General features: G+C 39.8%; 1 protein-coding gene across 1 annotated transcript in view; it reads left to right on the top strand.

Moving 5' to 3' along the window:
- Window positions 1-587: 587 nt before the first annotated feature.
- Window positions 588-14,947, top strand: part of epha10 (EPH receptor A10) — a 40,580-nt gene continuing 26,220 nt past the window's right edge. The window contains exon 1 of the mRNA XM_088933394.1: window positions 588-723. Coding sequence (XP_088789520.1) covers window positions 588-723 — 136 coding nt within the window. The remainder of the gene's footprint in view (window positions 724-14,947) is intronic.

Here is a 14,947-nt window from a genome sequence, read left to right as displayed (position 1 = left end):
GAATATGTTTATCACTGTAGGCAGAATAGTTTAACTGTCCTAATTATGGTCTGCATTTAAGAGGGAAAAACTTGTGAACAACACTGAACTTTGGCTTTTCTCACAATTAAACAAAAAATCCTCTTATTTCCCCACCCATTGATTGGTGTGAAAGGTTGCCCAAATATTGTTCTAAACAGTATCTTATGGTGGCATTATTCTCGAAATGCTAAGGTTCAATTTTAGCGTTCTTCTGGAATTTCTGTATGACAGACCAGAATATACAGTAGCAGTGCATGAAAGAAATACAATGCTTAAATTTAACATAATAAATAAAAATATTTGAACTAAAGTTTACTATGATTGTGGTAAGTTTTCAATATTAAACATGACACTGTCATAGTGGAAATACCAACTTTCTGTTACACCAGACCTATAGGTGGAAAGAAAAAAAGGGCATGGTGAAGTAATTGTCCAAAGTCCAATTAGCTGTGAAGATGACAGAATTCATAATAAACTATAATAATAAACTATTTTATAAAGCACCTTTTAAAAGGTGGCTTCTCAAGCAGTAATGGGAAGCAGAAGGGGAACGGCAGGCAGCCGAGATGCGCAGGGGAAGCAGAAGGAGAACGGCAGGCAGCCGAGATGCGCAGGGGAAGCAGAAGGAGAACGGCAGGCACCTGAGATTCTCAGGGGAAGCAGAAGGAGAACGGCAGGCACCTGAGATGCGCAGGGGAAGCAGTCAGATCTGGGGTTGAGACATACTGTAGTAGATAGTTAGCAAGTGATAGTGTTGCAAATAGGAACTGGAACAAAGAACAAACATACACTCTTGTTAGTCAACTCAATCTCAGAGCCCTGAAAAATGGTTCCTTAGGGTTTAAATAGTGTGCGAGGTTCATAACGAGGTTGATAAGCCCAGCCTGATCTCGTTAGAGATGGCCCTGATGAGTTCCTTCCATGTGTGGAATGCACCATGGTGACTGAGGGTGCTGATGCAGGAGCACTGGAGCTCGTCAGGACATCACATCATAATGAAAGTCTGTCATTTCTGACATTGACTGTGAACCTCCCTGGGCATTAACATAATGTGGAAACAATGGTGCATAGTCTTGATCAGGCTCTGGACAGACTGCTGTGAAATGTTGAGCCCCTCTTCCTGTACATACAACTGGAGAATCTGTCCGGCGTATTAACATGATACACGACTTAATAAAGTGTTGAAAATGTATACAATTTCTGCAGGGACTGTATATTTTCAGGAATACTGTTTTAGTAATCTGTTGTTTGATGGTACTCTGGGAGAAGTACCTTGTACAAGGGTACAATACTAGTGGTCTCAACCTGCATTTGAATCCAGGACCTTCCAGTTACAAATCCAGAATCCACACTACTGTTCCAGACTGCTGCCCCTTTTACAGAAGAGCTGAATAAATCTGGGTTGTAGAACCTTAGCACCTGTTTACCAAAATGTGTGACATTTCTCCATTTAAGGTGTGTTTTCCCCTTTAACATGTCTTAAAACTGAAAAGATTGAAATTTCATTCCAAACATAGATGACGGTAATCCTTGATCTGTAACTTTTTTTTATAAAGTTCAGAATTAGTCTTTGCAAAAATGTCAAAGATTCAGAATTCATATTGAGTACAGCAAAATCAAATCATCTTTAAAAATACTTTTTCCTGTTGTATCTCTGATTGCAATCACAATATTAAGGCAGAGTCCGTTGAATATGTTACTTAATCATAAGACGTTGCAACCTCAGATGAGAATTTACATAAGCCCTTCTGAAGTGCCTGAAAGAAAAAAAAAAGATTCAGATCAAAAAGATACAAAGCATTTAGAGATTAAATAAGTTAGTTACCAGATTAAAAAAACCCCGCTGTTACAACCTACTGTTGGAGATATTTATTAGTGTCATTCTCTGTAGGTGCTTGGCAAATTAATGGCCTCAACCAAGTTATTCTCCTTATCAATGTTTTAAAAATGTCATCACATGAAATACATTTTCACTCTAAATTGCTCTCTGGTGTGAATCAGAGATGATAGATTTTTCTTAAACCGAAGTAACATCTGCTGTGTCACAGGTGTAGCCCTGAAGGTCATTAGGAAGCAAATCAAAACACCCAACATATTAGTAAAAGCCAAGGGAAAGAAACTGAAGTTATAAAATTAGAATTTTGTGCTGTTATACATCAGGAATGGGAGAAGAAAATGAATATCCTTTCCTTCGTTTGGCATGTTTAAGTGGTGAGATTTACATAGACTATATGGTACAAGTTGTACCTTATTTTCTTTCAGTGTTTCACACTTCCATTTTAGGAAATGATCCGTTTTAGAAAGAGAAAGATTTTGAATCACTGGTCAATAGCAATATACAGTATGGCTTGAGTTTTTGTTTTATTCTCAAGGCTGTGACAGGTGGCCAACCAAGAGCAAGCACAGGGTGGCTGAAGACATGTTAACAGCACCTCAGTCCAGGACTCCTGAAGCTGATCTGTGAATGAGGCAGAAAGGAAGGCTTCAGGACCTTAACCAGAAAAGATGGAACAGTTTCTTTTCTTTTGCTGTTATCTGTAGCAGTGGTTCCCAACCCTGGTCCTGGAGGAACAATGAGTCTTCTAGTTTTCTTTCCAGCTGAGCTCTACTTCCCCAGTGGTTATGTGACTAAGTGATTACTTTAATTGACCTGCTTCCTTGTTTAGACTCTAATTTAACTTTTATTCAGTCAGTCCCATGTGCCAGAAATAACTTAGTTCCAGGGTACAGGTTTAAATGACTTCAGCATACTGACCTTAATACAGTCTCTTCAACTTTCTGGAACGGGAGCCAGTCCAGGCTCCCTCGAAGTGTAGTTCAGGACCCTATGCAGACGGTATAATCTGGAAGTGAGTGGAGAAGGACATCAGGGAAGGAGACGAAGAGGATCATGATGGGTTGACAGATGGTGGGGGTGTGACTACGGTGATCCAGTGCTTGGGGAGCATGGCGATGGCAAATTAGTTCAGGCAGTCCAAAAGGGGGAATCCGGGGTGCAGTGCAAAGTCCAAAACCGAGGGATCCAACCAAGACGAAACAAACAAAAGTTAAAATCCAGAACGGGATCCGGAACAGGGACAGGGACAGGGAACCAGGAAGATAAAAACAGGATAATGAGGCCAGGCGCTCCGAGCCCCATTCTCAGATGGTCAGGATGCCGGGATAAAGCCTGTGCTGTCGGGTCTCTCCTGAACCCGCTGGTAGGCGGGCTTCCGGGCGTCCATCTCCCAGTGCTGAGCCTGGAATAACAAGAGCGCCAGGCTTAAATAGTGGGACAAAACAAGAGGCAGGTGAACATAATCAACTAAAACAGGAAAGGGTCGGAGCGCCATTTAAGAGGAGGGTTGCCGATCGTGACACTTGCTTGCAGTAATTTCCGACCAAAGAGCACTTATTCAGTCAGCAGCGTATGATAGACAGACACAGTGGAGAATGGTACTGTATCAAACACTGCCACAATACATGAATTTTCATTCCGTTTACTCCCACAATGGGACACCCAGGCAACACAATTAAATGAGGGCCATTCTGAAACTCAGAAATCAGTACAGGGTTGATACCACTTACAAATCATATTTGACCTTGAGTCAAAGAGCTGAATGCAAATTTACAATAATGCCCCAAATAGAATATTGAAATCAATTAACTAAAGGTTAAAAACCTGGCTGGAAAAAAAGATCAAGATGAGACTATTCCTCTGTTACAGTGTCCGTGGGTAGTATCTCTTTTTCTGTTTTGATGATGTGTGCAGTGGAGGGTTTTGTCTGTACAGGAAACACCATTGGGCAGGAGTTCTCGTCTACTGATAAAGGCAGAAAATGAGAGCTAATTAAATCTGAAAAGACTGTTTTTATTTTAACCTTAACGGCATGCCTCATTTGTGAGGTCCTCCCAGAGGTAAGAAGACAAAAGGAAAGGACTGTTACAGTATCTCATAATGAACAGCTGTTTATAGCATGAAGAGTCTCTTGTGTTGTGCTATAATGATTTAATAGTTGTCTGCTTAAGAGGTGGTTAGAAGTGAGAGGAGAGCATTTGGCCCATAAAGCTTGTGTGATTGCTAGTAGCTAATTCATATCCTAAGATCATCCAGCCATTTCTTGATGGAGCCAGTGTATTAGCTTTGACAGTATGCCAGAGTAAGATGTTCTAAGCTCCCATAACCCGTAGATTAAAAATGTGCCTCCTTTGTTTTAAGTGCATTTTCTATAGTTTGGACTCGAGTCCTGTGGTTCATGTTTTGCTATTGATTCTGCAGTGGACATTAAATAGTGATTTTAAATACTCGGATCAGGTCTACTGAAAAGATTCCATTCTTTAAGCTTAGAGTTTAACATTCTTTTAAACACTGGAGTATATACTGTACAGTACGTTTTCTCTTCTTTAGATTCTGCAGAAGAGCAATATTTTTTTTTTGCTATAACATAGTAACCAAAATGGCACACAGTGGTCTAAATGAGATCTTACTATTGCAATTTTAAACATGACATGCCTTGATTTAAAATGGACAGTTTTAACTATATATGCTACCATTCTGTTTGCCTTTTAATTTCCCCACACATTAAATTTTTTTGTAGTTGCACCTGGCTACAGTAATATATGCAGTGACAACTAGAATGTCTGTTTTCCTGTCTTTACCATCTTGTTTATTCCCTGTGTCTCTCTCTATATGTGAGTCTGATTTCTCTTTAACTCTGTGAACATCACATACCTGACAGCTTTCAAATATATGCTTTCGTCTTGACATACATCTATTTCTAATCTTTATTACATTTACGGCATCTTTTACCATTGACTGGTATTTCCTGTTTCATGTTCTCCTCCATAGCATTTGCAGTGCTTTATCAAGTATATGCACTGTGCTTTGCCTTTATACTTGGCTGATCAAGTTCCTTTCTGTCTTTATTTTGCTTCCTGCCTTGTCTTTGCATCCTGTCTCCATTGTAAAGCAAGGAAGTATAGTTTTGTAAAGAATTAAATCCTTCTCTTCAGTACAGATATAGCCGAGACCTATACAATTTGCATTTCTTGCTTAAACTCAGATGCATACATAATTCAGACTTTTGTTGCCATTTTTTATTGTTTCTGACTCTCCCTTCTATGGAAGTGCATTGCTGCCATCAAGGAAAAAAATACCGAGATAATACTGAGATACTGAGATATTATTATGAGACAGCACATAATCTCGTAATTACAAGATGGCAATGATTATTTGAGTGTATAATAGCTCTGCTGTGGGTTTAGTATTTGGAACAATGTACAGCACTGCAGAATGTATATGGACGTACTTTCCACTGGGGTTTATTCGTAATGAAATGTTACAATTTGTACCTAAAGTGAACACAGTTTGAACTGTGAGGACACCCACACGTATCCTTAAACAAGACCGAGTGGGAATCGTTCCTCTAGGAATCGATTCAGCGAATTCGAAATTCAGCTCATGATAATGTAGGCATTGTGTGACAATTGTGCTATTGCTTGATGATCACAAAGTACATAAATTATGAGATAATAATCTGTTATCTCGTATTTACAATAATTTTCTCATCATTACAAGATAACTCCAGGATTTTTTTTTTCGTTGATGGCAGTAATGTGCCTATATACCCTTCTGTTTATTTTTTATTTGTCTGTGTCGCTATAGAAATCTTCATCACGGCTGCTGTAAAAAAATGGGATTGTTTTATTTCAGATTTTTGGCCACATCGGTTAAGGCCAATGTGATTTTTTTAACACATGCCTTTTATTATTAATCTACTGTATAATCCAATGTTTTTGTAGTTCGATGAGCAACAGAGCCTTCCCGTGTGTATTGCCACGCATGTGGGCTTCACTGCTCAAATTATAAACTTCAAAACATGAAGACCGTTTCTGATTTATAATACATCATTTAGTGTTACTCTTGGTTTTACCATCTCAAGTTACTGAGCTTTTCTTTATACTTATGTAATGTGTAGTGTTAAACAGTACAAAAAATAATATGTACTGTAGTATAAAATTTACAAAAATAATTAGTGACCTCTTGTGGAAAATCTCAGGACTATAGCTAGTTAATCAATTAATGTTTTTAAGCCCTTTGAGCATGAGTAAGTGATTGACCCTGCCAGTTTCAAGTTTCAAGAGGCAAGTTTCAAGAGCATGAGACTTCTAGAAGTGACGGCTTCACTGGTCTGACAGAGCCCAGCAGGACTGGTGTTATTTCCCACCTATAAAAGTAGCAACTTCTTTGACGTACATCTCTTGCAAAAAAAACCCTGAAAAACGTATGTTTGCCTTCAGCCAGTGGTCTGACGTTTTTCAAACCATTCCATTGCTTGAGCTGTTTTAAAAAGTAAGCTGAAGGATTTATTCAATATTTTTTCAACTGTTTTGTCCGACCTCTTTAGAGTTTACTTATGCTTACTTATAATTCAAAAGATTTGATGGCAGATTTATAAATATTCAGATTTAAATCCTATAAAACAACTTAATGTTTATGATGTATAAAATTTATAGGAAATGCCATTTTAATCATTTTAAACGAGCAATCTTGCACTTATGACCACCACATCCTTGTCATAGAACATGTGACGAGTATCGTGTGTCGAGTGTTGACCTGAATGAATAAAGGTGTTCCAACTGCAGTGGATTTGTGTTCTAGAAAACGTGGTAACCCACAGAATCCACAGAAATAACCCCTCACTCTGAAGTAAATCCTTAATCCTTAGATTTATATAGCACTTTTTCTGGACACTCCACTCAAAATGCTTTGCAGGTAATGGGGATTCCTCTCTACCAACACCAATGTGTAACTCTACCTGGATAATACTTATGATACCAGAGTGCGCCAGTATGCTCAGCACACATCGGCTATCAGTGGGGAGAACAGAGTAATGAAGCCAATTGATAGATGGGGATTATTAGGAGGCCATGATTTGTAAGGCTTCAGTGGGTTGCAGTATGATTTAACTGCAGCCAGTTATAGTATTATGGGACCTACAAATCAGGAAAGTGTCCTTAAAAGATTCGATGAGCATTTTTGTGTGTTAGTGGTATAGGTTGGCATTCTAAACTTTCCAGTTCACCCTTAAACCCATTCTGTGGTGAAACAAATGAAGGCCACATGTGTCCAGTATGCCCCGTATGTGCAGTGGCACAGAGTCTACCCGCATCTGGAGTCCTGTAGGAGGGATGTGGCACCATTCACCCATGAGAAATTTAATTACTCATGCCAGGTTGATGGAGGTGGAAAATACAGTTTCAGGTGACTTTGCAGAAAATCCCATTAATGCTTGCTTGTGCTCAACTCTGGTGACTGAGAAGGTCACGACATGGAAAATGCACCCCACAACATTACAGAACCATTCATTGTTGGAACCAAGCACTAATGGCTGTATTGTTCTTCAGGTTGACAGCACTTGTGCACTCATCTGTTTGATGGGAACATGGTGAAGATTTATTCATCTGACCTTATCACATTTCTCTACTGCTCAGTAGCCCATTGCCAGTACTCTTTGGATCAGTGGACTAGCAAATGTGCACTGCCAGGTGTGGTTAGCAGTTTGTGCACTGCATCTTGACTATGGTATTGCGCTCTGTGGAATTCTTGGCAGTCGATTTTTAATTAAACTCGCTGCTTTCAAGCCCCAAGTTGAAATCTGCAGTCAGTGGCTTTGCAGTTACTCATCATTTTTGCCTTGCACTTTGATTGAATGCACGATTTCACAGTCTTGGAGTAGGTGCTTCGTTCTGTTGCTGCCCTTTGCTAATGATGTTTTCCTTAGAATTGAATGCACACATCGCTTTAGACCCTGTGACTTGCTGAGCATCAGCTAGTTGAATGGTCTTGGCCATTGAAGCTCCTGCCAGACACACCTCAACAATCTTTTCTTTCTCAACATCTGCAAACTAAACCAAAACAAAACTCTACATTACCACCCTAAACAAAATCCATGTTGTTTCAACATGCAGTACATACATGTACACATGGAAGGTCTGTCCTAATTGACACAAGTACTGTATGTTCTTATAGATCAACCCATTCAGCTTTACTGAGTGGAAACGTCAGGGACGATAGGGAAAGGCAAATGCTCCATTTGCTGCCACCCCCCACTTATTTCCAGCTACTTAATGCTTCTTCTTGACAAACCTATGGAACGTTTATTTTCAGGTGATCTTGCATGATGTCTGTGTTAGGAAATAACAGTGAGGACCCTATGCAGAAAACCAGGGCAATCTCCAGAGGCGCAGTCGCGATTATAATCCGAGGTCCGAAAGCCGTGGTAAACAAGCCGGTGCAAAAGTACAAAAACCAGAAGCGGAGCCGTAAGCCGTGAGGAAGCCGAGAGTCGAAACCAGAACCTTCAGTAAAGTGTCAAAACCAAAACCAGGAGACGTAGTCGGGGAACAAACCAGGGTCAGGAAGCCAATAACCAAGTAGTAAGTCGCAGCGAAAGAGATAGCAGCTCAAGCCAGGAAAACCCTAATACGCAGAGGAGTGTGTGAAGCAGCATTAAATAGGCTGGTAAAAATTGGCTAATTGGGAACCGTGCTGGAATGCAAGGTGGAATGACGAGTCCTCCGGGTGTAACAGTCTGTTGCTGTCCATAGAATATTAGTCCTTGGGAGGAGTGAGTTTTTTTTGCACCCATATTGACTTGCACCATCTTGCATGCTTTCATCCAATTCAAAATTTCCCAAACACGTTCTTTTGCCAAGAACATGCCAATACCAGTTGGCATACAATAGGAGCCTGTCATGCCCTCTGCAGCCAGAGGGCGCTCCTTCTCTGTCCTGTTTCTCATTTCCTGTTCTCTGCTGTCCTTCCGGTGTTTCTCTCTCTCTGGGGCTATATATTTCAGGGTCTTTCACTCTGCCTTTGCTCAGCATTGATGTTCGGATGTCCTGAAACCCGCCTAGCACCCGCCTAGCACCATGCTACCTGAGGGCATAGGTTTCTATACGGCATTTCCTGAACAGCTGAGCCTGGGCTAACCCCCGTCTCGCCGCTATGCATAGGGTCTTTTCGCTCTCCTGTCTTTTAACAGTTCGTCCTCTCTGACATCCATGACAGAGCCTTGCAGACAGAGTCCTCTGCTTCAGGAACAACTTTCCATGAAAAGATGTAGATTGATTTCTTCTGCCCCGCAGATCTCCATATGGCATCTAAGGAACTTCACCACATCACCGTTCAAACCAGGAAGACGTGACCATGAGTCACCAGTCATGCCACAGTCCTGTGTTGACTCTGCAAAGCATACTGCTTCACACTCTCCCTCACCAACCCGGGTCCCCTAATGCAGCCCATTTTGCTGGGCTTACTCCTTTACTGGAAAAGACTTTACTGGAAAGATTTAAAATCAATTAAACATTTTTCTCAAATTTCTTCATGATGAAATTCTTCAAAGGTACATGCAGGAATGTAAATGAGGTTCAAAAGCTACAGCATCGATAGAGAATTTGTTTTATAAATTGCATAGCTCTGTGAAAGCACCTGTAATATACTGTACTTAATCATAATACCTCCCAAGGACAGTACTTGCCTCACCATTTGAAAAAGCACAGACATTATATTTATAATTATATGGATAAAAAACATTGGGACATTTTTTGCTCTGTCTGCATTTAAACTCTTCTTATTCTCTCCCACTTTGTAGCTCCAAAAATTTTAAAAATGACTCTACGTTCAAAAGGCAGACTTTTGCATATGTATCCATCCAGTTCATCCTGCCCAATTGTAACCTCACGAACCTACAGTAATTCTTATAACATCTATTTGTATTTTTACATTAAATTCATCCAGTAGTTCCCATTTACCATAGCACATTATTTCACTCTTAGCCTTATTTCATGTTAGCTCTGAAACTTTACAAAGAATGTACTGTATACACTGTAGACCCCTTTTGACTGAATGAGTCTCTACAGACCATCGTTACATCATCCAGATATGCTATTCATTCCCTGCTCCCTCTTGCTGAAGTGTTGTAACCTCTTATGCTTTTGTCCCTTCTCAACACAGCAAGAGCTCTATGCAACATACAAAAGTAAATGAGACAAAGGACAACCTTGGTGGACACCACAGTGTATCACTTCTGTCAGCTTGCCATCCTTTCACTATGGTAAAGCGATCAGACAAGTAATTTTCCTCCACTTTTAATCCCCAACTCCTTCTGCAATATTTTTTTGAAAAAAATAATTAGCCTATTCAACGTAGCTACACCGCCCCCTCACTTCTCAGTAAGGTAAGACATACACGATGATGCCTCCACACACCCACTCCCACCACCCAGACCCACACACAAACCCAAAACCACAAAACAACTTCACAAATCAAGAGCCTTTACTAACTTAAAAACTCTCCATCCAACCAAATGGCACATCCATCAAACCAAAATGCTGTACATCTCTACATACAGTAAATACATCAATACCTAGACAAAACAATCTAGAAATACATCTAAATATAAATATATACAAGTATTCCCATCAAAAATAATACTTAGACAAAATACCTGCTAAGCTTCACTTAATTCTCTGACTCACTTGAGTAAATGTATTAAGGACAAACGTTTCAGTAGGTTCCTCATCCACCTACCCCTTGCCAGCTGTCCCCCATCTCAATCTGAATTTACAGGGTTGTCCCTCATCAGTGTCAAGCTGTCCATTAATCGTCTTCCAGGTACTGCCCAAGTTTGATCTACAATACAGTAGGTGGGTGTCATTTTCCCACCAAAATCTCTTGTTCTTAATGCTAAGATTTTGCTTAATAGCTTAATATCCATATTCAACGAGCGAATTGATCTCCAATTTTTCAGATCCATTTTTTTAATCTACCAATGATCCTAAAATCAATTAAAACATTGTTCTCAATGTTCACCCAATACTATTTCACAGGAGAAATGCCACTATCCTCCATTCCCTATTGGATCCACATTTAATTTTACCTCCATTTTCCATGATCTAGACCATATCACATCATCCTCAGTTACTATCATTGGGTCCATAGCACAATACAATACCTGGATTTTGGAAAAATCTAGCATATTAAATGCAGTCACACCACCCCCCCTTATTTCTTCTTTAGGAGAACTTAACTGGTGTCATTTTGCACTTACTGTTGTTACATCTTACTGCCACTCAAAGAAGAACTTAAAAACTCTTATGTTAGCAAAGGAAAGAGCCAACTCCATAGCATTTTCTTGTCCATCGATCTTTAAAGCATAGTATAATTTTAAACCAATTACTAGATGGCTTGTTTTAGATTATTATCACGTTGTAAGCTGCCTTTTTTGCCAGCTTTGTTAGATAAACTCTGCCCTCAGGATGATAACTGGCATTCCAGAGGAAAGCTTTCTTTTCCATTTTAATTTCACAGTTCAGGAAAATTGATTTCACAAATAGTAATTTGCCAGAACCCCAATTCAAACGACCTGACACCTGACGTCAAGAGATGTGTGTTCAGAGCAACACGTTTCACTGACATGTTTTGCCTGTTGGACAACTGTTTTATAATATAACTGAAATGACTGTATAAGTGCGTTTATATAAATAAGTCAGTTGTCTGCGCATACTTTTGTAAATAGAAATGCACAGAGGCAATGAAAATGTCTTTTATATGGGCAGTGTTGAATGTACTGTATGCAGTAATTATATATGAACCACAATTAACACAATCATATTGCTTTTTTAAGTACATTTCCTAAATAGCTTTCTAAGGTGATATAAATTACATAGTGCATAATCATGTAAGAAATTAGGCAAATACTTAATGTAACCAGTGTCTAAAAATAACTTTGTCATGCTCTTTGCTACAGATGAGCAGCATGACAAGCTAGTATTTGCACGGTAGGCAGTCACGTCATTCTGGTCTGGTTACTGTGGTAATAATTTACTACAGAAGTCTTGTACCACCTGGAGGCAGTCATTCACCATGCCCGCCTCAGGTGGTTCAGGACTACATAAGCTGTGATCAGTACTCGGGATCTCCGTCATAGAATTTGCTACATCTCAATCTTCTCCCTGAGTTATTGAGTTCTTGCCATGTTTGCTTGAAGCAGGATGGAATCAGGACTATGCTCTGGTGCTTGATACGGTGTCTCTTGGTTTTGAACTTGTCCCTGTTTAAGGCTCTTGACTGTGTTTGCCTGGACCACTCTTGCCTGTGCTTGCCTTTGCTCCCTGTCTGTCTCCAGTACCTGCTGACTTTTGACTATTTTTCTCTTGGTTGTTGTTGATGGGTTTCAATTCCACACCCAGGGTGTGGTCTGTCCTTTACTGTTTGCTTTTAAATTTTTAATTGTTATACCCTGAAATGTGTGCAGCTAAATTTGCTCATCAGAAGTCCTAAATGCCTAAATCGTTTACACTGCAAAAATGTTCAGATCACATTACTTCATGACACTCATCTCAAATAGCAGAAAGTCACATTTTGAAAAACACACTTCAACATCAGTGTTCATCCTTGCAAACTGAGTCAAACAAAGTGGGTTCTTCTAGAGGCTGATAAGCTTAAGTATTACTAGCTTTAGCAGTGATACTGGAGGTCTTTCCTGTCGAGCGATGGTAATGTGTTTATGCAGGATTTCAGAACTGTGTAAGGCTTGGACTTGCAGGATTGTACGTTTTATAGGCAGAGACTTTAATTTGATTGTTAATGAAGTGCTAGACACCTCATCAAGAACGTTCCTGTCCTTTCCTTCTGTCTCTAAATACTTCCAGACCTTGGGTTTAATTATGTATTATGGGAATTGGCAATTGGGAATTAAAGGATCTGTATAACGTGTTTTTTATCAAATATACTCTCGCGTCTATCGGTTTGCACTATACGCTGGCATCAGAATTAGGCCATCTTAAAGCATCTCTCTAAGGGCAAAACTGATTTTAAAGAGGTTAACAATAGTTCTAAAATGAAAGCTGTGCTTCTGGTTTCTCCTAACTTTGCAGGATTAAATGTGAGTTGCTCAATCTCTGCAGAAACAAAAAGCTCAAGACTTAAATGGTTTGGTGTTATCCATTTTCTGATCTCTAACTACTGTACTTTATCCAGTACAGGGTCACGTGGGGGCCAGAACCTATCCTAGCGAGCAGCGGGAGTAAGGCCAGGTACACGCTGGATGGGACGCCAGGCTATCACATTGCGCACTTGGACACAGTAACGCACAAACTCACACCAGGGCCAATTTTTTACACAAGGCAATTAACCTACCAGTATGTCTCTGGACTGTGGGAGGAAACTAGAGCAACAAGAGGAAACACACACATACACAGGGAGAACATGTAAACTCCACCCAGATAACACTCCAGGGCTCCAGCAGTGCTGTGGCATGGTGTGATCTTATACAGTACCTGAGGTTTTGATAGCAGTATGGGATCAAATCAGCCTTTTTTCCCATTAAATGTTAAAGTCTTTTGTTGCAAATTGAGACACAAAAATGACTTCTGATTTCTCTTCTTTACAATGGAAAAGACACATTGGAATACTCTAGATAAAGTTTATCATTGTTAATGTCATATACAGTACAAAACTGCTTATACAGGCTTTTTCTAAGAAGAACCATCATACATCATGAATACACATTTGTGAAGATCTCATTGTATTCCGATAGGCACAACACAGAAGCATTGTATTGGGACATATTTTGGACAGGTCCCTCCTTGCTTCTACTGCAGCACGTTCTTTAGACACAGAGATGCATTTGATAACTTGGAATAGAACTACTGTATCAATTAGCTTTTTTATAGTCTTGTTTTTGCCATGTATTACAATAATCCAATTGTTTGTGTGCATGATGTTGTGCTATTCCTGATATTTGTTGGCTAAATACATATTTACATCCACTAAAAAGTGTACAGTACAATCAACAGGCCTAAGACATTTAACAGCTGTAAAAATGTAGTGCATTTTACATTTATTTTTACATTAAATGCATTAAACATTAGTGCAGTAAGTACTGCTATAACCTCTGGATTGCCCTGTCTCTGTATAGTCTTCTGCATTATGATTATCACTTTTCTAAATGTTGTAGCATTTGTGTCACAGTGTGTAACATGCCTTGATTTCGGGCTGTAAGGCCACAACATGTGTTATTTTGGAAAGGGTGTATAGACTTTCTGTCGGCACTGTACAGTTTATAAGTCGCATTTCCTCTTGGGATTTTTGAGTACTGAGACACCTGCTGCGCACATGCATTTCTACTCCCTGATATTCCAGATTTTAAGAAAAAATAAATTGCAGGTCTGTAGCACGAGCAGGGCTTTAGTCAAATTGAAAACACATCATGCATTGCCTTTTTGTTGTTTTTATGTGTGTGCCATTCTAAAATGCAGACTTAGATTTTCTTTTGTGGGCTGTTACAACTCTGAAGAGCTCACTTCATAAGTCTACCGCAAAACAAACTTGTGAGTAGAAGGTATACACAAATAAGTAAGTAACATCACTTTATTAACCCTATACAATTTCTTGCATTAGGAATTTGTCTTTTTGCATACCCCAGCTTGCTCTCCAAAAGACACACAGATAGGGAGAGAGCATGGGGTCAGAGCGCAGGATCAGCCATTGTAAAGCACCCCTGGAGCAGTTGGGGTTAAGGGCCTTGCTCAGGGGCCCAACAGAGTAGGATTCCTCTGCCAGGTACGGGATTTGAACCGGAAAACTTCCAGCCACAGGCGCAGATCCTTAGCCACAGAGCCACTGCTCCGCCCCAACATGACTGTCCTAAGAGTGTAATAGGTTTATTATTAATTTTTGAGGCAATAGTTATAACAAACCTGTTTCACAAACTGTAATTGAGACATCTTCTGGGTAATGTGATAACTGCATCTGTTTTAAAGTGTATTTATAATTGCACTTTAAAGGAAACAGGGCTACAGCTTAAGGCACAGCAAGTTGGGCAGTGCAGATTGGACATTGTAAGGGACAAAGAATGAATGAAGTACAGTGTTCACAAGA

This window comes from Atractosteus spatula, chromosome 14, assembly GCF_055471065.1.
Source record: "Atractosteus spatula isolate fAtrSpa1 chromosome 14, fAtrSpa1.hap1, whole genome shotgun sequence".
Taxonomy (NCBI): Eukaryota; Metazoa; Chordata; class Actinopteri; order Semionotiformes; family Lepisosteidae; genus Atractosteus; species Atractosteus spatula.
This window is presented reverse-complemented; position numbering and strand designations above follow the sequence as displayed.